This window comes from Rhipicephalus microplus, chromosome 1 (genome assembly GCF_043290135.1).
Source record: "Rhipicephalus microplus isolate Deutch F79 chromosome 1, USDA_Rmic, whole genome shotgun sequence".
NCBI lineage: Eukaryota > Metazoa > Arthropoda > Arachnida > Ixodida > Ixodidae > Rhipicephalus > Rhipicephalus microplus.
In genome coordinates this window covers 108,833,510-108,853,450 of record NC_134700.1, presented here as the reverse complement: position 1 = coordinate 108,853,450, position 19,941 = coordinate 108,833,510, and the positions used below count along the sequence as shown (strand labels likewise).

The following is a 19,941-nucleotide window of genomic DNA, read 5'->3' as shown; positions in this document are numbered from 1 at the left end:
TAATGTGGGCAGTGATCCAGTACGTAAAGCAGAACAGTGGTATGACGTCCAGCAACAGTGACACGGGCGGCACACATCCCGGTTACCGCTGGTGTTGCACCATCAGCTACTCGGACAAGAGTGATCGGAGCAGGAGTGAGCACTTTCTTGAGTCGAGCACAAAGGCTGGAGTTCATGACTGATATGTGAGCGCCGGTGTCAATGAGTGCTGCCACAGAAGTACCGTCAACATTTACATTAATCAAGTTGTTGTGTCCGGGTATCGTGTGTAGAGGAATTTCGGGTCGGGTCGTCGAAGCAGGCTCACCTCTAGGAGCTGCGCCCGTCAGTTTTCCGAGGACTGGTGGTAGGAGGGTGAGGGGGAGCGACGTCGGTTAGTTGAGCGGGACATGCGTCCAGAGGGCGACGGGGAGCGGCTTGGTCGGGCGGGCCTGGATGGCGAAGCATCATCTTGTGTCGTGTAGATCGGCATCCGAGAGCCAGAAGGGGGGCGTCGGGTGTTGGCATAATGCGACCATGGCTGCCAACCCAAGGAAGTGCGGCAATGACGTGAAATATGGCCCACTCGTCCACAGTTGAAGCAGATCGGCCTGTCATCAGAAGTTCGCCATTCGGCCGGGTTCCGGTAACGTGGGCGGTTGTTCGGTCCGCGGGACATATTAGGTGTACTGGGCAGTCGGTAGTCAGGTCGGTTAACGGGGCATAGCGTCTGAAGTCCGGCGTTGGCCAGTTCCTGGCGTACGGCACTCTTGATTAAAGAAATCGTGGCGCGAGAGTCGTCAGGGGCCTGGACTTGGTCAGACAGAGGAGATGCTGCCTCGATTTCGTGGCGCACGATGCGCACGATATTGTCGGAAGCAGCAGGGGCTGGTGCCAAACGGGCGTCCTCGCAGGTTGATGTTGCAGCCGTGTTGGGAAGACGCGAAAAGTGTGGAGTGATATGGCGACTTTTCGCGTCTTCGAAGCGTCGGCATTCATTAATAACGTCGTCTATGGTCGATGAGTTTCGATATACGAGGAGATTGAAAGCGTCATCGGCGATTCCTTTGAGGATGTGCGCGACCTTTTCAGATTCCGGCATCTTGTCATCAACCTTCCGGCAGAGGGCGAGCACATGCTGTATGTATGTGACGTACGACTCGGTGCCGGACTGGAGTCGGGACGCTAGTTCTTTCTGCGCAGCACGACGACGCCCGATGGGCTTGCCGAAGAGATCGATGAGTTTCTGCTTACAGATGTCCCAACTCGTGATATCTTCCTCGTGGTTGGAAAACCAAACTTTAGCTGTACCGTCAAGGTAGAAAATAATATTGGCCAACATGAGAGTCGGATCCCAGTTGTAAAGAGCGCTCACCCTTTCGTACAGCTGGAGCCATTCCTCCACGTCAGTACTGTCACTGCCCGAAAATGTGCCTGGGTCAAGCGGTTGAGTCAGGACGACGGTGCGGTTAGTAGCAGCTGGATGCGGTGCTGTTGGTTGCTGCGTAGTTGGACGAAGCACGGTTGGGGTAGTCTCCGAAGAATCCTCGTGTTCGTCTTGATCAGGCATTGCACAGGCAGCCAAGGAACGTCCGCTGCGTAGAATCGTCGTGGTGTTGACTGTGGGAAGACCCGCACTCTCCACCAAAATGTTACGGGGAGAAGGCGTCTAGGCAGGCATACAATATGGAGCCCGGTCTGCACGAGCTCGCGCTAAACATCGTCCTCTTTTCTAGAATGTTCATTTGTGGTGCCCCATAGCAATATATATATATATATATATATATATATATATATATATATATATATATATATATATATATATATATATATATATATATATATATATATATATGTAGCGTCGCATCGTAATTGCAGCGTAATATGCGCTGTGGTCTTTAGAATTACGCATCTGCGCGTTTTACCAAGTAAAGTAGCATACTACATAAGACTTACGTATTGGTGTTTACCTAAAATATTCGTCACACTTGATTCTAAGGTGATAGATTTAAAGGGCTTGTTTCACAGAAATTCTGGCGTCGGCGTCATTTTTGCGTGACCGAAAAATTAAGAAATATGCTAATAAAACAACGAAAAATCTGGGTCTGAATGGCAGATCGAACCCGGGTCCTTACGTGGCAAGCAGGTGTTATACTACACTGTCACGCATCTGCTTGTGCATGCAGTGAAAATAACTTCCTCTGCTTGGAAATGCCCTGAAAGTAACTATCATACTTTGCAAACACACTGGTCTTGTGTACATGCTTCACAATACAATATGAAATATTGCCGTAATAATATGTATTACAAGCGTACATTGCCATTGGGCGTAAGAACATGCGATTATCATTATGAATTCATAATTTGAAGCCAGTCATCCCTCTTTAAAAGGCACACAGGGTAGTGTACCCTTAAGCCTACGTAGTGATTGCATACCAAGTTCAAAAAGATTTCATAAACTGAGTGTTTCAAGTACATGCTGAGAACAAAATATGACTATCGCGTTGAACACTCAAACACGAAGCTTTAGGGCCCCCAATTTTTGATTGGCAATGTATAAAGTATGAACGCAGCAAACATATCAAGATGACTGTGTAGTTGAGAATGTGCCAAAACTTGCGCCATGTGACTGAATATTGTGACTGGCAGACCAATAGATAGTCCTACAGACCAAATTATTTGCGTTGTAGCATCTCAAGAAAGATCATTGTCTTTAAAAACGTCTGCGTGGAACAATGTTGACGTGTAACACTGTATGCGCCGCTCCATGACATTCTTTGTTCGCTAATCAAAACGCACTATAGTGCAGGGATTCCCTGTTCGGCTGTCTGATCTGTGCTACAATCTGGCATGGACTTCCTCTAAACATCACATTCTTCCCCTAACTACATCTGCTATTTCGAAGTACGACTCCTGAGTGCGTTGTCAGCTGTGCCAACAAAAGAGTGCCCTTTATTAAAGCGTACATTGTGTAAACAGAACTCCTATTCAAATCGGTAGCGCTACACATCCGTACCAGTTATTTAAATACTCTTGCGTCGCATAAAGCGTATAATATAGTTTTTTTATTTGTATTTTTTAACACGAGAGTGTTTTATGCATGGGTGCACCAAAACTTCACTAACGCACTGCAGTCATCGACACGCCATTGTCAAAAAGACGAACAGAACTTCACAAAGAAATAAACCAGAAGGAGAAGTTATGCAAAACTGGGAGATATGGGAGCCTCACCCATGCACCTCTCGGTCAGTGGTGATAGACACTGCGCATTTAACTAACTGCGCCATAGGCGCATGTGGGAAGACTACTTCAGACGTAAGTTATATATTTCACTCCTCTCTGTACCTGCGCAATCGATTTATGGGAGTGGCGCCACCACCTGAGCAGAGAAGTGCGCCATCATGACGCTAGCGAGGACCGACCCAGAACGTTTACGTAGTCTCAGCACTATACGGTCCAGCCCCTTGATGCCAGCATTCGAACAGGCGCTGGCATCAAGGCTTTCACGTGCGCGCAGCCTCTGTTGTCAGGAGCGATGCTCCTTAAGCCGTGGGTCGTGCGTCCGCGACGTATGCAGTAGTAGTAATGCATCGAAGTATTGAAGAGACAAACTTTCCGTCTGCCTTGTTGAGTTCCTGGCAACATTGCAATACGCAGTGGTCCGTTTAATCAGAGTTTCATTTTTGCCGAGGTTTTCATCGGATGTTGACAACGTCGTATTGTGAGTTGAATGCTACCTTGAATTTTTAAAGCTCCTTCGAAAGCAGAACTATGCGCACGAAACAAAAGTATTTTATGTCCACATCAACAATGCATGCATGTTTCCGACTGCGCATGTTTCATTTCAGAATAATCTCCACACCTTATCACGCACCGTGCTCACTGATTCGAATGTTACTTTGGTTGCTTTAACAGTTCGCTTGATCTTCGTCATAATATACAATCACCACTAGGTTCGACCATGTTTTTATATATGCCGAGATTTGCCCCTGATAATCGCGTCTGATTTCGCGAAACCATCGAATATTTTATAGCTGCCTTGGTTATCTTTTTTTTTCAACTCGTTTTCATATAGCGGCAACTGTATATTGCCCACAGCTCGGGCGAACGAGAGGATATAATATTTTACGTGCCAAAACCATGACATCATTAAGAGGCACGCCGTGGTGTGAGACTCCAGGTTAGTTCCGGCCGCCCAAGACTTTTTTTAATGTACACCTAAATCTATTTGAAGTGTAAGGCGCGATGACGACGACGGAGCGAGGGTGCACATACGCCGAGCACCAGTTCTGTTTACATTGACCGTCATCACACCGTGCGCTTCAAATATGCAACACAACACGCCCTGCAAGTCTGCCATTCTTGCACCTAAATCTAACCACCATGTTACTACGTTGCGCTTCCATGGAAATGCAGCTGGCGTATGTGGGAATCGAACTCGTGACTTTGATCCTAGCAACGCAACACCTTAGCCAGCTGACTTATCGGTGGAGGTTGCTTCAAAGACCTGTACAAATGAACGCGCAGTGCGAACACGCAGCATGCATCTGTTGACAGTGAGCAGCGATGAGAAGTCTACAGCCGTCAGCTGAATAAAACCCTTGCAGGGCTCGCGGTACGATATTTTTACAGTTATGTACAAACAAGCAAGCTCAGCCACTTTCACACTACAAATGGTTGTCTTGAAAAGATGGTGCCCAATCTCTAAATGCAAAGTGGTTGCGTGTTTGCCATTGCTTCAGTTTACAAACGCACTTCCTTTTAATATGTGCCCGGCCATCAAGTTTCTCCCCGTTAATAGTTTGTAATAGTGTGCACGACTAAAATTCTTCAAAGTGGCAAGACCGTGGAAGTATCGACGAACTGTCATAATCCACTCTTGACGCCTTTGTTCCTTGCACTAGCATAGGAAATGGTAGAACTTCACGGGCAGTCTTCAGGTCTTCGACATTTCTGATATCATGACACACCTGATATATATCAGATGTGTATCAGATGTGAATTTTGCAGTGGCTGACAGCGCAACACGAGTGCCTGCCTGCTTTGCAGGTTGACGAAGGAATGGCGCCCATACCGTGCGAAGTGCGAGATAAAAAAGAGAAACCCTTAAGCTTCCCCTTTAAGTCTTAAACGCGATAGTGAAATGCAGATCCTAGTGCGCTCTTCAACCACCAAGTGCATACTTATTACTATGTTTTGTTACACACACACACACACACACACACACACATACACACACACACATACACACACACACACACACACACACGTGCGAATAATACATACAGGTTTTTGATCTAAATCAAGAGTCGCATGGCCATCTCGGAGGCCCTAAAGAGTCTCACAATGCCTCACAGATGGCAGCACATTATCTAGCGTTTGCTGTTTGCTTGATCAACGCCTCTGGAAAGGCATGTTATGTTTTCCGATAAATGGACATAGTTGTCCATTTTTAGAGCTGTTTGAAAATTCCTGTGTGTTTTTAGCGGCGATGGCTGCACTATCCCGGCCTTTTTCCCCGTAGTTTAATGGCCTCCCAAATGCACCTGCAAATCGCCGAATGGGCTCGTTTTCGTCGTGACACCTGTCGAACAAAATGCGTCAAGGAAACTCCTCCCTACATGGCATTTATGTCGTGTTTTTTTTCTTCCCGAAGCCGCTAGTAACATTGTGGCTTTGTGGTAGGACACCTGCATGGCACGCGAAAGGCCCGGGTCCGATCCTCAATGGGACCGAAAATTTTATTATTTATTTTATTTGCTGCTTTCTCAATTTCTCGCTCACGGACAATTTTTCGCTCACAACCAACGATGCCGACGCCGACGGCGGAGTTTCTGCGATACGAGCTCTCTAACGCTAGATGTTTTTAGCAAGCTACGGAAACACGCCACGGAAATACGACATGGTTCCTTTCCGTATGCGCGTACAATGGTCACGCATGTGCACTCGTCAGCCGGTTTCGTGTTGCCACCTTTCCGTAACTCGTTTCGTAGCTTGCTAAAAACCTCTGCTATCGCGTTAAAAGCCCAATGGAACACGTTTTCCGTGCGCGCAATGGGAAAACCACGCAAGCACGGCCCGTCCGAGCGACCGTAGCTTTACCCTCTCTTCGCTAGGGCGGTGAACGGCGCTTCGCAAACTTGAGCCTGTCTTCCCAATACCGATGTTGGTATTAATTGACGTGAATAGACGACAATGGTAAATGGCACCTTCAAACAGGATAATCATGACATGCATGTCATGTAAAACTTGACTACATGCTGCACTCTAAGGCAAAAGGGGTGTGGTAGGAAACACTGCATGCTTTGTGCCTCCCCAGGTTTCTCTCCTGCGCAACGCGGCGGTGACCCCCAGCGTCAACGCCGTCGCCAGAGTCAGTATCAGCGCCGGCACAAGCTCTCGATAAAGTATACCGTTTCTCGCTCAAGCAGCCTATCTCCGCACTGCTTCGCATTCACACATGGTTCCCTTCAGCCAGATGTGGTGTAACTTTTAATGTCAGTTATGTCCTTTTTTGATGTCAGCTTTGTCCTTTCCGTTGTGCTTTCACGGGCAAATTTCATGTGCACCAACTGTGTTATTCCGCCGTCAGCTGATACGAGTGAGAGGGCATCGACTACGGCAACTGCTGCATTAAGCGCCGCCTAAACAGAATGGTGCCGACGGGCAAATGTCGCGTAAGCGGGTATGGTGCAGCGAGTGACACGGCAAAAAGGAGTAGGAGGCCTTTTCGCACTCGCGGATCAAGCTGAGAGCTCTGCCTTTCACGTTTCCGTTGTTGAGCGCATCGTGACCCAACTGGCTTCCATAAACACGCCAAAGCGGAACCGAACTAATCGTACCTTCGCTGAAGTGACCCACCAGCAGACGCCGCTCGCCAGCATGACGCCGCATGCCAAGCACAACCACATGATGGTCACCGGCCCGCAAAGCATGCACATTTCGCTGCAGCAGACATTGAGTCCACTAATCGATGCAGTAAAACTCGTTCGGTTTTGATGGCTCGGATTGAGAACGCTTGTGGTTCATGTTTGATTTGAGTTATGCTTCAGTGCGTCCAATGAAAAATGTATTCCGGTGGCGAGTGATTGATTGTCGTAATGGAGAAGTGTCGTCAGGCGTCAACATCGGTGCGTCCTTGTCTAAAGGTAGCCACTATACACCAATACACATCTATCATTGTGCAATAAAGATTCAACTACTTCTTTGAAAGCATGCCTCACTTTCGTATGTTATATTGATTCTTATATCAGAGGGATCAACCACATTTGTTATATAAGATTATAATTCAATCCTTCTGTCTGATTTTTTACAGAAATGTGCTTCTGTTTCAAATCACACCTGGAAGCTCCCCCGGACGGCTGATATTTAAGTCGGACTTAGGTGAGCACTTTTCGATTGAAATGGCAGCTGTGTGGCGAAAGAGCTTTTGTCAAGCTCTATACTTAAAAGAACCACCCTTAGGTACTTGAAATCGTTCAACAAAAGAGCATAAAAATGTTCACTTCCTCTATCGTCAAAGAATAGGGCGTGTGTCCGCCAACGATTTCTATGGATTTCCTTTTCGGTAGCCACCATTCGGTGGTTGGCGTAGTGACAGCTTCTTTACGTAATCTTGGGGTGTTGGGAGGATGAAGCGAAGTAAAAGGAAACTATGACGGATCTCTTTTTTACAGCAGTTTCTGAAACCGATGAAGGAAACAGTGCCTCCACAAGGCTGGGTCCAAACCTCACCCCTGACCACATATAGGACTCAAAGAATTTGGTCTCCTTATGGCCGTACGGGACCATGAGGCATGCATGCTGAAGCTGGGGTATGTGGGGGCAGGGGTGGCAGCTTGAACAAGATGCAGACTAATACCGGCATTTGAAAAGGTGGCCCCTCGAGTATCTCCTTTCCTTCTCATATCTGTGATGGGCATTCGGTGTCAGGGCTCGAGAAAATACTTTTTCGCAGATTCTGAAGTACGTTGGCTTTGTTCTAAGGGTATACGTTTACACACTTAGTGACTGCGGGATATGCCTCGCAAGTAATAAGCTTGATTTAGAGTATTACATGAAAATATTTTTAATTAAAAATTATGTGTCCAAGACAGTGATTTGTGGTTCGCGGGCCGCTGTCGAAAGAACAATGGGCCGTTTTCTTCATATTCCTGGCGTTGCCCTAGTTCCAGCTGTTAAGAAATATGATTTCCACATCGTGTATTTCTATTAAGCCATCATGACAGGCTTTGACGTATATGAACCCTTCCTGACATGCTACATCTGTGTGACGCCAAAGCGTCATTGGTAGCCTCATATGTTTGCACTCTGCAACACGATATATTTTGTCTACTCCGAGAGGTACAGCTTGTACAGCCCGACTGGAATGTGTGAAAGCGTTTTGCTTCACGCTCATATGAAGTGGTAACAACCTTACTGAAAAACTCAGAAACACCTCTTCTATTAAAAAAAATGGGCAGATTGCACGCGTTCTTGAAAGCCGTCGGTGACTAATTGTATATGTTGCATTTTAGGCCTTCTCTCTAGCGTTAAGAGATGTGTCGCGACACGCCTCATATAATCACGATGAGCGTCGTGTTGGAGGACTCCGCAGATTTCGGGATCTGTTGTTATGTACCATGCAGTGGTGTCGAAAAGTGCGTGCACCTCTAGCAGTTACCGACCATCAGAATGAAACCACCGCGTCAGGGATCGAAACCGTAACACTGAGCTTGGCAGCTGAACACCAGCACTACACATTTCAGTGGTGGGCAGCTCAAAAAATTTAATGACATTACCTATACTGCTGTGTAATTATTGAACTCGTATAAATGAATGAAGGAATGAAGGAATTTTATTTGAAGTCCGGCAGGACCCTTTGGGCGAGGCGGGGGCAGGGAGAGGGGATGATCAACACGTGTCCCTTCCCACCCTCCATCGATGAAGATGGCGGTGCCTCAGGTGACCACTTGAAGTCCTTGGATCTCGGCGGCATTTTCGGCTTGCCGGACGGCCGAAAGATGGTCGGCCAGCTGGTCGAACAATTTGAAAGCATAGTGAGCAGACCGTTATATTGGTTCGATTTTGGCCCCGTGTCATCAGCCTTCCGGCAAAGCGACGTAATATCCTGGATATGGAAAATGTAACGTTTGGTGGTAGTTCACACTCGAGTTCCTGTTGTGCAGCAACCAGCAGACCATCTGGCTCATTCAAAACGTCCAGAAGCTTCTACTCGCCAATTCTTTGGCAGGTGAGCTTAGTTTCATGTGCGTCACACGACACTTGTTCCGCGCATTTCAGGTATAATATTACACTCGCCAGCATCACGTCGCCTCGAAGTTTTTCGGGCCAATGACGCCTTTGTGCAAGCCTATACAGCCCTCTAAATTGTGTCCCGCCGCGGTGGTCTAGTGGCTAAGGTACTCGGCTGCTGACCCGCAGGTCACGGGCTCGAATCCTGGCTGCGGCGGCTGCATTTCCGTTGGAGGCGGAAATGTTGTAGTCCCGTGTGCTCAGATTTGGGTGCACCAGAACTCCAGGTGGTCGAAACTTCCGGAGCCCTCCACTATACGGTGTCTCTCATAATCATATGGTGGCTTTGGAAAGTTAAACCCCACATATCAATGAAATCAATCCTCTAAATTGTCATTACCGGCTCCATAAAACGTACCTAGGTAACGGATTTCCTGTAAGATATGATGGCTTTGCGTTCGGAGAAGCAGCAGATGACTGAGGCTGACTTGGCCGAAGGTCAATCTGCGTGCCACACTAGTTGTTCACAGAACAGTTTCCTGTTCCTGTGTCCTTGCACCACCACAGATTGTGACAAGAAAGGCGACAGTATGAAAATATATTTACCCTTATATGTACAAATTCCCTCACTATGGCAATGTAGGTGCAGTGCACGAGCTGCACTGCACCAACACTACCGTCATTTTGAACGCGATTCTATAATCCCGTCAGTGCGCTTTAAAAACTCCTATTCTGTTTCTATAAAGTCATTCAAATATCAACAACCATTTCGTGAGCAACTCTTTCATACTTTTACATTTCTTCTTGCTTCTAGGGGTTCACATAAAACATTCGCATTAGCGAGTGATCAGAACTGTGCGCTAGGTGCTTTCCATCGCCAGCGACCACTTTCGTAGCTTTCATTGTCATGCCCAAACAATAGGCCTACTTTGACGAACCTGTTTCTTAGTAAGCCTTCATCGGGCGCCCGGCAAATTCTTCGCTCCCGAGCAGCGTGTACTGAACAGCGGTTTATATGAAAAGTAGGCGCGTATATAATCAATAATTTTATTTAAAAATATTTACGCTATGCTACAGCCAAGCTATAATACGCGACGTAAGGTTCACTAATGAAGGTTAGGAGTTGCCGACGAAACTTGAGAACTTTTCCCTTCTTCCAGAGGCCTCGCACGCATAATATGTTTGTTTCCTAATCTGGCTTGCCAAGATAAGCCTGAAGTACATTTCACTCTACTATTTTTCTAGATCCTAACACAAAAGATGGTGTCATATATTACACGGACTATGAAAACTGTGTCGTGGCGGACTTGGAGCTGCAGGGAGAAGGACATCGTAAGAAGTGTTCTTTTTAGTCTCAACAAAGCCGTACCCAGAAAGTTTTTTGTTTGTTTTTTTTTTGGGGGGGGGACCTTTATTATTTTGGGAAGGGCACGCCCTTAAAATGGTAATTTTCTGCTCTCTATGCCATGGTGAAAAAAATTTCAGGGGCGGGGGGGGGGGGGGCACGGTGTGCTACCCCTGGGCTACCCTGAATTGTTAAATGTTGAACGCGATAGTGAAATGCAGACCCTAGTGCACCCTTCAACCACCAAGTGCACACTTATTACTATGTTTTGTTACACACGCACACACACACACACACACACACACACACACACACACACACACACAAACAAACATTTCACTATCGCGTCGACATTCAGGGTAGCCCGGGGGGGCACGGTGTGCCAACCCCGGGCTAGCCTGAATGTCGATCTATTCAGTGCTCACGGATGTGCCCATCGACCAAAACAACAGCCTCGTTGCAACTGAACGTATAACCTAGCTATACTGCTTTCTCTACAACGATGAAAAGTTAGAAAAGGCATACGCAAAAGTTCGTCCGTAGAAGGATGATTATTTACACTTGCACATATTTACAATATGTGTGAATTGGTCAATAAGCTATACTTCACACGCTCCTATGTTTCTACGTCTAAGTGCCTCTCACATTTCTACGTCTAAGTGATATCCTTTATGTATGAAGAATTAAAGAATTAAAAGCCCCCGCCTGGAAGGCCGTATCACCTGGTAGCGCCATGATTGCATTGGAAAGTGTTCTTGTAGCATAAATGGGAGCTATCTTCTTGTATAATAAAACCTTGGGGCTAACTGTGCGGCTGCAATTTTCTGAATAAAGACTATGTAACCTTTCCTTTCATTGCTCCAATAGTGCAGCCGATATTAATAATTTCAAAAGACTTTTTACATGTACCAGCATTCATGTGTATACACCTAGAACTTTTTCAAAAGAAGTTTTTTTTTAATTTGTGGTTTTCGATATTGTGTATAAATTTTCATAGCTTTATTCGCGTAACCTGAAGTATACTTTTAAAGCAGTGGCATTGGTCGGAAACGAAATATAAAAGCTGCTAACAGCTTTTTATTTACAATGTATCTTTTATCACAATTGTTCTATCATCCAGCCAGGACTTAGCATCAATCAAAAAGGCTGTGTTACGGATTGCACTACTGAACAGCATGAATTTCGTTTCTATAGGCACTGTGTTTCATTTATTCATCGGGTTTATACTTACAACGAACTAAATATTCAGTCAAGGACACCTGCACCAGCTGAACTTTTTATGTCGTTTGTTTCAGAGTGCACTTTATGGGTTCGAGTCGCAGTGAAGAATAACATACCACAAGACTGCATGGACCAGTTTGTAGATGTCTGTGGAGTCATTGTCCCCGAGAACAGCCAAGACATGTGCGCCGACATGGATGACGTCAATTAACGTGTCAGTTATTTCGAGTGCTTCTGCAGACCATGACTTCATTATAGGCTGTTCCGGTAACACTGATTTCTAGCACAAGTAACTTTCTTTTCCACACTGGTATGACATTCGAGCTAATAATGCACCCTGTGCAGCAAAATACATGGTAAGCTGAAATAAAAGTAGGGCATTGCGCTAAAACAAATCTGTATAGTTATGCGTGTTTGGTATGAATTAAGGTCTATTGACGCACTGCAGAGATGCATGAAAACTGGATAAACGGCAAGAAAACTTGCACCTTGCGCACCGTCCCGAGTCGAACTTCATAAATCGCACTATGTTTTTGAAGCAATATCATTTGTGATGTTATCTGGGTTACAGCTAGTTCTTACATTATCATCGTGGTTGTTCCGGCTATTGATCAGAACCCTTTAAAATGCCTATACGCTACTTTACTTATCCTATCTATATTGATAGTTACTTTGCCTTTTTTCTGCCTTAGTGCATATGGTTTTTACCTATCCCAAGTTTCCTCTTCACCACTGTGACGCTTCCTTTATTTTTTAGAGTATGTACAAATTTATCCATGTTATACCTTCTTACATCTCATCCCTTCCGCTTATTAATCAGGTTAAAAAGATCTGCGAGTTTCTATTTTGTCTGTTGTGTTTGAGGCTTGCATGCTTTGGCGTTTCTTAAAGCGGTTCTTCGTCGACAGCTTGCTAGTGCCCTGTCTACCTACCATACGTCCAACTCCCACCGCACACTTCGTAATGATATTTGTCAGATCGTCATTCATTGCGTCAACACTAAGGCAGGTAATGACAGACATTCCACCAGTAATGACAGATGAAGTCAGAAAAGCCTTTAAGGGAATGAAAAGAGGCAAACTGTGGGCGAGGATCAGGTAACACGAGATCTGCTGAAAGACGGAGGACAGATTGTGTCAGAAAAAATTGCTACGCTGTTTACGAAGTATCTCCTGACGGGGATGGTACTACAATCTTGGAAGAATGCTAACATCATCTTAATTCACAATAAAGGGGATGACAAAGACTGGAATAATACAGGCCGATCATCTTCCTCTCCGTCGTATACGAGTAATTCAGAAAGGTAATTGCTAACAGAATTAAGACATTAGAATTCAATCAACCAAAGGAAAAAGTAGAATATCAAACAGGCTATTCAACAATCGACCACACTCATACTGACAATCAGGTAGCAGATAAATGCTCCGAGTACAAGCAACCAATATGCATAATGATTGATTAATTGATTGATTGATTGATTGGTTGATTGATTGATTGATTGATTGATTGATTGATTGATTGATTGATTGATTGATTGATTGATTGATTGATTGATTGATTGATTGATTGATTGATTGATTGATTGATTGATTGATTGATTGATTGATATGTGGGGTTTAACGTCCCAAAACCACTACAAGATTATGAGAGACGCCGTAGTGGAGGGCTCCGGAAATTTCGACCACCTGGGGTTCTTTAACGTGCACCCAAATCTAAGCACACGGGCCTACAACAATTCCGCCTCCATCGGAAATGCAGCCGCCACAGCCGGGATTCAAACCCGCGCCCTGCGGGTAAGCAGCCGAGTACCTTAGCCACTAGACCACCGCGGCGGGGCAACCACTATGCATTACCTTCATAGGTTACGGGAAGGCATTTGATTCAGTAGAGATAACATCAGCCATGAAGACACAGGAATCAGGGCGTCGACGAAACATATATAAACATCCTGGAAGAAATCTACAGAGGATCAACTGCCGCCATATTGCTCCATAAAGGAGGAAGCGATAGAATACCAATAAATAAGGGTGTAAGACAAGGGGGATCCCACCTTGCCAACGCTATTCCCCGCATGCTTAGAGGAGGTTTTGAGAGGCCTAGAATGGGAAGAATTAGGGGTAAAAGTTAGCGGAGAGTAACTTGGTAACCTGAGCTTCACCAATGACGCTGCATTGCTGAGTAACTCAAGGGACGAATCGGAATTCATGATTACTGTTTTAGACAAGGAGAGAAGAAAGGTAAGTCTTAAAGTTTATCTGCAGAAAACGAAAGAAACGCAAAACAATCACGGAAGAGAAATGCGCTTCGAGATAGGTAGCAGTGCACTTGAAGTTGTAAAAGAGAACGCCTACTTAGGACAAGTAGCAACCCCGGAGCCAAACCAAAGATTAAAGCAACCAGAAGAATAAGAATGGGGTGGCGCACATTCGGCAACATTCTCAAATCATGACTTGTAGATTACCAGTGTCCCTCAAGAAAAAGGTATATAACAGCTGCATCTCACCGGTACTTACCAACGGAGCGGAAACCTGCAGGCTTACAAAGAGGGTTCAGCATAAATTGAGTACGATGCAGCGAGCGATGCAAAGGAAAATGGTAGGTGTAACCTTAAGAGACAAGAGAGCAGAATAGATCAGGGAACAAACTGGGGTTAAGGATATCATAGTTGAAATCAAGAAGAAGAAATGGACATGGGTCGGGCATGTAGCGCGTAGATAGAATAACCGCTGGTCACTAAGGCTAACCGCCTAGATTCCCAGAGAAGGCAAGAGGGCGCGGGGGAGGCAGAAAGTTAGGTGGGAAGATAAGATTAAGAAGTTTGCGGGTACGAAATGGCGGCATCAAGCACAGGACTGATTTGACTGGCGGAACATGGGGGAGCCCTTTGTCCTACAGTGGGCCTTATCAGGCTTACGATGATGATCATATGTGATGGACAGCTGCCACTATGACGTCGGACTTCCATACCCCATTGGCGCTACAAACGTGGTGAGTTCACATGTGTCGCGTTATTGGCGCCTTCATCAATCTTTCTGAAAGTCGGTACATTATGTCTCCGGTCGTCTAAAAGAAAAATGCATTCAACTTTTTTTCCTTTTAACGCTGTGGGCTTTACTACACGCCGTAAAAATAGGCGAGATCACGGTGACTTGATACGTGAGCTCCAGTGTGGCGTCGCTACCTGCGTTTTATTTTCGCTTGTTTTAGGGGCGAAACTCCTTAAGCCGTGGGTCATGCGTCGGTGATCTATGTAGTAGCAGTCGTCATCGTAGTACTAGGTAGCCACCTCAACGGCCAGACTAGAGGAGCGGCACGCGCGTATACCCTTTTGAATTGATGAGGAAACCCACGCACGTTAATCACACATAAAAAGAAAGTTGTTTCTGAGGAAATAACCTATAGAGACGAGTATCTGTGATTCAATCTCCAATAAAGTTTGCCTTGAATTTGATGCTTACTAAAAACTAGTAACAGCAGGACGCACTTTGAGCACTATCTGACCAGTGAAGGTTGTCACGTTAAACTCGCTGGACGTAACCTCCTTGGTTTTAGCAAGGTCTAGCGAAGGTTCGGCTACAGTGCCTTGAACTAGCGGCGGGGAGAGGCGGAACTAGACACGAAGCGCAGCGCAGGCCGTAAGAGAGTGCGCGCGTGCCGCTCCTCTAGTCCGGTTGTGCCACTTCTCGTTTAGTCCTTGTAATATCCGCTGGGTGGCGGTACTTCTATATGATGAATATATGGTGGAAAGATGCGAGATGGCGGTACTTGGAGGGTTCACTAAATGGGCGGACGGATAGACAGACGCACGGACAGACAGTGAGATGCACGGACGAACAGACGGACGCATGGACGGACGGATGCACGGGCAGACGAACGCAGGAACGGACGCACAGGCGGAAGGACGGTCGCACAGACGGCGGAAGCAAGAACAAATGGACGGACAGACTGATGGATGCTTCGCCCCACTCATCATTATGCACTCCGTGGATATGCTGTGATTTTTTTTTCACTTACCTGCCATCTTCTTCTGGCAGGACTTCTGTTCTTGGCATTGTGGAACGTAATTTAAAAACGAGAAAAAATGTTTTTTTTTTATTGTCCACTTATTGTTTTTCACTTCCGTTAAGAAAACAGCAGCTAACGTAATCATTTGCCTAAGTACAATTCCAAGAGTAAGTACCACCGGCACAATACTGCATGTGGAATAGCACAGCGGCCGCCGGCTTATGCAGGCTTACGTCACGCTATGCACAAGTTTTTTTTTTTTCAAGAGCCTGCTCATGCTTAGTTAAAAAAAAAGAAAGGACATTAGACACAATTAGCAAAGAGAAAACCGGGCGGGGCAATAATTGTCTGCAAATTATACAAGGCCAGATCCACCTGCTACCTACAACATCCTAACCTAACACGCACGGGACTTAGTGCTCGTTTTTTAACCAGTATCTCAGTCCTCTTAAAACAAAGTTGGGGTGACTGATGCATCTAGTATATTTATTTGCTCATTCACAATAATGCAGCTTGATAGGAACATGTAGGAGGTGGTTTTGAAACAGGAATGTGTACTATACTTTCCACCGCGGAGAATAACGAATGACTGCGAGTGTTCGCGTTAATCAGGAATATCTCTCCGGGCAGATCGCAAGGGCTGAGGTATCGGCGCCCTGAAACGCACCACAAGAACGCGGACAATTTAACGGTAGGTACTTTTAGCGGACCCGCAACTGCCGGTTGTGGTTTAAAGACCGAGTCAAAGCCAAGAGTTGCTAACACTCTAAAAACTGGTGAAGGTATGACCAGAGCAAAAAGCTGGGTGTCTCTTCGCAGCCTTCTCCCGCTCTCCCAATGCATCAGATGGAATGCAATGAATTGTTCACGCTGCATAAAACTAGAGAGTGAGATGTGCTTATTTTACACCTCAGTCTCTGAGAGTGAAACCTCGTATACTTATACAGCACGAAAGAGTAATATGATGTGTTATTCTTGTTCCCTTTATACACAAGTGTGCCTGCATACTGTTAGTGATGAGTCTGATGACCACTCGTTAATAACCACACATATATGAAGTAAAGAGTACGGTATTTGCAAGCTACGGTGCTGGCAACGACAAGTATAAAAACAGTTTTTTCAGCGCCTCCCAGTGTTTCAGCGCACTGGAAAGCCCTTTGAATGCTTAATATCCGCATTTACAGCCTCGAACTTGTGTAGCTATACCAGCGCATATTGCCTCGCTGAGGCAGTCATGAGTGAAACTACATTCGAATGGTTATCGAATTCTGAGCAGTTCATTACCCACGCTTTTCGCTATGAACATCACACACAAACAATGCTGCCGTAACGCTAATGTGCGGTACGGCTAGAGTGAAGTTTCACGGCGGTAGCCACGATACGTGAAAACGAATGACCACAAACAGTTGATCGGTTCTCTAGGCGTACCAACCTTGTCCCCTAGTGCTCCGCGCGCCCGCGGGGCGTTATGGGATCACTTCAAAAAGGTATGTTGGTATAGGCTGAGCAGGGTGTCCACTGATTTGCTTTGTCGAAATTCCCCTACTTTTCTAGGTTTTACATGATAGTTTAAAGCAAATTCCATGACTCTCACGTCTTATGCTGCTTGGAAAACTCTGTGCACTAAAAACAGACCCTCGAGTGATGTAAAAAATCAGGCACTCGTATGAAAAAAGAAAAACAGACCTTCGAGTGATAGAACAAAAATCAGGCACTCGAATAAAATAAGTAAATAAGTGTACCACAAGTACTCGGAATGTTCTGAGCACGTGCGGCAAACATGAAGAAATCTGTATGTCTGGCCAAAATGAAACCTCCGAGTGAGAGAGTAAGCAAGTTGGCTGTTTAATGTTTGGAAGAACCAGAAAGCAAACGCACGAGTTAAAATTAACTGCAGCCTAAAGTTTAAAGGAGCGCACGCCAGCCCTACAATGCAGCTAAAGCTGCTAAAAAACGTAGAAGTGGCACCATCTCATGGCCTCTGTATAAAAGGAGGACGCCGAGGCTGTCACAGAACGAGCGCTAAAAAAAAGAGCGCGCCGCCAAATCCTTGCGACAACGGACGGCAGAAACGCCGCGAGGTAAAAAGAAAAAAAAAGAAAGCAAACATCCAGGGCTCCCGGGCGCGCGCTCTCCCCGCAGAAGCACGGCTTCGCAGACGAACCTCCTCACCCCACATCGGCGGCCCAGCAAGGCCGCGATTTTTCTAGAACGAAGGAGGCGGGGTCAGACCGAGTGAATCATTCTCCGGAGAGGGCAGTCGAACCGTCTCGTGCCTCTCCCCAACCTTCGCTGCGCATCGCGCTGACGAAATGAGAAGAACGTTCTGGAAGGTGGCGCGGAAAGTATTTAATCGAGCGGCCGAGACGAGAAATCAGGAGAAGACGGAAAGTTAGCGCCGGAGCGCGTAGGAATTCCGCCGTGTAGTCAGCGAAGGTTCTGCCCATAGTGACAGAACAGGAGGAGACGGAAGTGAGCGCCAGAGTGCGTAGAGATTCCGCCGTGTAGTCGGCGAAGTTTTTGGTCCGTAGGGACGGCTCGAGCTACAGGCAAGAGCGTGGGTTTACCGCTATCGAGCGAAGACGCGGGCAACAGCTGCGTGTGTGAAGCCGACGGATTTCCGGCGAAGAAGCTTGAAGCTTGGAGAGTGGCCATTTGAGGACGCGAGGTTTCCTGGAAGAGAAACTTCGAGAGCTACGGAACGGAACGACAACAATGCTGGACTTTGAGTGAGTGTTTCTCGGAAGAGTATCATTCAGACTTTTGTTCCAAGGACTTTGGACTGAATAGGTTTTCTATCTCTTTAGTCCTTAAGTGTCTTGGTTGTTCAATGCATGCGACTGCATTGTAGTGCGTATTGTTGTCTGTGTCCGTTGTTTTGAGTGTGGCTGATTGTACTGTGTAAGTACGTTGTCTGATTGGTGACGTATTGTATGTAACTATTGTGGAGTGTGCATTTTTGTGTATTGTTTTCGATCTGCCATTATTGAGAATATAATTTGTTTGTTTATCAACTCTCGGCTCTGACTTGTTCTTTGGACCACAGCCGGCGTCCGCTGGCGCACCAAAAAGGACCACTTCTAAATTGTCCACGCTTTCGTGGCGCGGTTCGGGGGGCCGATACTTCGGCTCTTGGAATTAGCCCGGCGATTGCCTCCCTAATAAACGGGACAGGTGTGACAATTAATCTGGCGTCCGCGACAGGACCTTTTGGTGCACAGTGTGTCCAAAGTAGTGAGAAAGAGCCTCGAGTTGTTGATACTGCTATCGGACCGATTTTGTGTGTTGTTCAGTGTTCTCGTTAACGAGTGCAGGGGAGTGTTCCGATAGAGTGATTTAGGCAGATACTTTTTGCACGCGGCAAGGTTTTATTTGCGAGTTACGAGACACAATGGATCTCGAAAAGTTAGTCGCTCTTGGTGAGAAGATGGGTCTTTCTGGCGCCGAACTACGGAAGTGGGTAAGCCAGAAGGAGAAAGAGGCGGTGGAGAGAGAGAGGTTGGCAGCAGAGAGGGCCAAGGAAGAAAAAGCAGCTGAGTTGGAACGAGAGAGGTTGGCAGCTGAGAGGGCCAAGGAAGAAAGAGAGCAACAATTGAAGTTGGAGTTGGAGAGAGAGAAGTTAGCAGCCGAAAGGGCGAGAGAAGAAAGAGAAGCGAGGGAGCGACAACAGAAAGAAGAAAGAGAAGCGAGGGAGCGACAGCTGAAAGAAGAAAGAGAAGCGGAGATGGCTGAAAGGGAACGGCAACGGCAGCACGAGATGGAACTCGAGCGGCTCCGTTTGCAACAGCGAAGTGAAACTCCGGTCCAAGCTAGAGTTGAAAGCAGCGAACGGGAAGATAATGGTTTCCGCTTGAACCCAAGCAAGCTGCTTGTAGCGTTTGATGAAAGGAAGGACGACCTTGACGCGTACCTTCACCGATTTGAGACGATTGCGAAGAGCCAGAATTGGCCGGAACATCAATGGGCAACTGCTTTAAGTACCTGCTTGAGTGGTGAAGCGCTCAGTGTGTACGGTAGGCTGACGCCGACCGATGCCGCCAACTATGCAAAGGTGAAAGCTGCTTTGCTGAAGCGATTTAGATTTACTGTAGAAGGATTCCGGGACAGATTTCGGACAGGAAAGCCAGCTGATGGTGAGACGGCTACGCAGTATGCCG

General features: G+C 46.4%; 1 protein-coding gene across 2 annotated transcripts in view; it reads left to right on the top strand.

Annotated features, from left to right (window-relative positions):
- The window catches only part of LOC119178416 (uncharacterized), a 35,005-nt gene extending 22,831 nt beyond the window's left edge, over positions 1-12,174 (top strand). The window contains exons 3-5 of one of the 2 annotated variants that reach the window (XM_037429614.2): positions 7,295-7,362; positions 10,459-10,545; positions 11,854-12,174. In XM_037429614.2, coding sequence (XP_037285511.2) covers positions 7,295-7,362; positions 10,459-10,545; positions 11,854-11,990 — 292 coding nt within the window. In that variant the 3' untranslated portion in view covers positions 11,991-12,174. The remainder of the gene's footprint in view (positions 1-7,294; positions 7,363-10,458; positions 10,546-11,853) is intronic. The other variant, XM_037429615.2, reaches the window with a different exon arrangement.
- The last annotated feature ends 7,767 nt before the right edge of the window (positions 12,175-19,941 follow it).